The 2,533-nt window shown below is 41.4% G+C and overlaps 1 protein-coding gene across 1 annotated transcript; it reads right to left on the bottom strand.

Moving 5' to 3' along the window:
* On the bottom strand, positions 1–975 carry LOC107474133 (uncharacterized). The gene has a single exon (XM_016093724.1). It carries the CDS (start codon positions 973–975, stop codon positions 1–3), a length of 975 nt encoding a protein of 324 aa, XP_015949210.1.
* Positions 976–2,533: the final 1,558 nt, after the last annotated feature.

The following is a 2,533-nucleotide window of genomic DNA, read 5'->3' as shown; positions in this document are numbered from 1 at the left end:
TCAAATATAACTATTCACCACAACTAGTGCTTCTGACCCTTCCGGCATAAACTGTACTGACTTCTCAGAACAATCAAGCAAAACACGATTCTTGGATAACCAATCCAATCCCAAAATGAGATCAAGACCAGTCATAGGAAAACAAATCAAATCATGCACAAATTCACGTTGTTGTACTCGAAAGGGAACTCGTGGACATCCTATCCTAGTCACCATAGCTTCATGAGTAGCATTATATACTTTCAAATCATAACCTAGAACCACCATTCTCAATCCTAATTCATGGGCCTTTTCAAATGCAATAAATGAATGACTTGCTCCTGAATCAAATAAAGCATTTAAGATTTTACCAACCATTTCACAATTACCTCTAATTAGTGTCTCAGATCCCTTAGCACCTATGGTAGAAGTGGTGTATACTCTCCCTGGCTGCTGCACCCTACCAGTCTCATACTTCTTCTTCTCCGGGCAATTACTGGCTATATGCCCGGGCTGTCCACAGGAATAGCATACTCCAAGTCCTAATCTGCATGGAACTCCAGGATGATACTTTCCGCACTTCTGACAATTCAAATTCTGCTGTGGCTGCTTCCCAAACCTTCTTCCTTGATTAACATTGGTATTCAGCCTTCTGTAATTACCTTGACCCTGAGTCTGCTGTGGAACAGAGCCTCCATGCTTGAAATTCCTACCTCTAAGAGCAAAGTTCCTTCCTGAAGGTCTCTGAAAAGGCACCCTCAAACTTTCTTTCTCTGCTGCTGCCTTCCTCACACAATCTTCAGCCACTCTACTCTTATTCACCAATTCAGAAAACACCCTGATCTCCATTGGGGCAACAAAACTCAGAATATCACTTCGAAGGCCTCCCTCATACTTAATACACTTCCATTCGGCAAAATCTTCTGGTGCCCCTTGACAGATACGAGAAAAGCGACACAACTCCTCAAACTTACTAGTATACTCAGTAACAGTCATCTGTCCCTGTTTTAACTGCATTAATTCAAGTTCCTTGGCATTTCTGGCTGAATTAGGAAAGTATTTCTTATAGAATTCTGTTTGGAAAATCTCCCAAGGAATTGCAGCACCATTAGGCTGCAGGATACGTCGTGTTCCCTGCTACCAATACTGAGCCTCACCTTGCAGCTGATAAGTTCCAAATTCAATCCATTGCTCCTCAGGAACCTGTTGGGCCTGCAATGGCCATTCCATAGCCTGGATCCAATTATCTGCATCAGTGGGATTTGAGGATCCCCTAAAAGTCGGAGGGTGAACTTTCAAAAACGTTGCAAGTGTCATAGGACCGTTCTCATCATTGTTGTTCCCATGATTACCCTGATTTATCTGATTACCCAGTGCCTCAGCTGTTGCCTGCATAGCTGCGGCCATATTTCCTAGGGCAGCCATAAAGTCTACTGGATCAGTCCCTATGAGGGTAGGAGTAACGGTGCTTGTCCTACCTCTACCTCGCCCGCGACCGCATCCGCGAGTCGACATCTGGTTCCTATACACACCAAACAAGTGATATTAAGTTGATCAATCTCAATATCGCAGGTCTAATGCTTTAAGTTCCAAATGCATGCTCACAAATATTTATGCCATATATATTAGTCAGATATCCTAATAGCACATAAACACATATACAGAGAATACACAGAAGTACAATCAGTCCGTCTTTCAGGCTCAATAGGAACGAACTGCTCTGATACCATAATGTAACACCCTACCACACTAAGCTTTACGCTTAAGCCGTAAAACAGAGGTGGTGTGGTATTACGACCTCTAAAATAAAATGAGTACATATAATAGCAGAAGAATTTTAATATGCTAGGAGCCTTAAAGTAAAGAGGAAACAAAATCGCAAAATAAAAGTGCAACGCTCAAGGAACGGGTTAACCTACGTGCTAAGGAAACCGTAACTGTTAAACATATGATAACAGAAGTAGGAACAGAGTGCCAAAGATACAAAATAACAAGCTCCTAACTCAGCCTGCGAAGTCAAGGCTGGCCGGAGAATATTTACATATATATACATATATACATACATATCCAAAATCCAAAAGTACATATACACAATCCTGCCTCTCCATAAACCTCTAGGAGGATCAAAAGAACAAGTTATGCGGAGAGAAAACCAAGTATACATATACACATCATAGCATAACAAAATAACCCTGTAACCACTCCGCTTCAAGGGTCCAGACGCCTAACGAGATGCCTCTCGACCTGCATCTGAAAAACAACAACATAGTATGGAATGAGAACCGGAGGTTCTCAGTATGGTAAAGGTGCCAAACACATAATATATAAGGTCCTGGGAATGCCAAAGGCAATCCTAAAATGCCGACACTCAGATTATAGAGCTTAAAGTATTAAACAAAAGCCATAAAAGGTGGTTTACTAAGGATATTTAAACCTAACTTAACTTAACCTTAAATCTAAATCCCATTCTGCCATTCCTCCTTACCTCCAACTCCATCATGCACTTTCACAGACAAGTAAACAAACAAAGGCAAGCACAAGAAGGTTACAAGTA

Source organism: Arachis duranensis, chromosome 2 (genome assembly GCF_000817695.3).
Source record: "Arachis duranensis cultivar V14167 chromosome 2, aradu.V14167.gnm2.J7QH, whole genome shotgun sequence".
NCBI lineage: Eukaryota > Viridiplantae > Streptophyta > Magnoliopsida > Fabales > Fabaceae > Arachis > Arachis duranensis.
Note: the sequence above shows the minus strand (reverse complement) of the source record. Positions and strands in the feature narration are given on the sequence as shown.

What these genes read in the sequence shown, in the direction of transcription:
- LOC107474133 (XM_016093724.1), bottom strand. Translation starts at nt 975, where the DNA reads ATGACTGTTACTGAGTATACTAGTAAGTTTGAGGAGTTGTGTCGCTTT.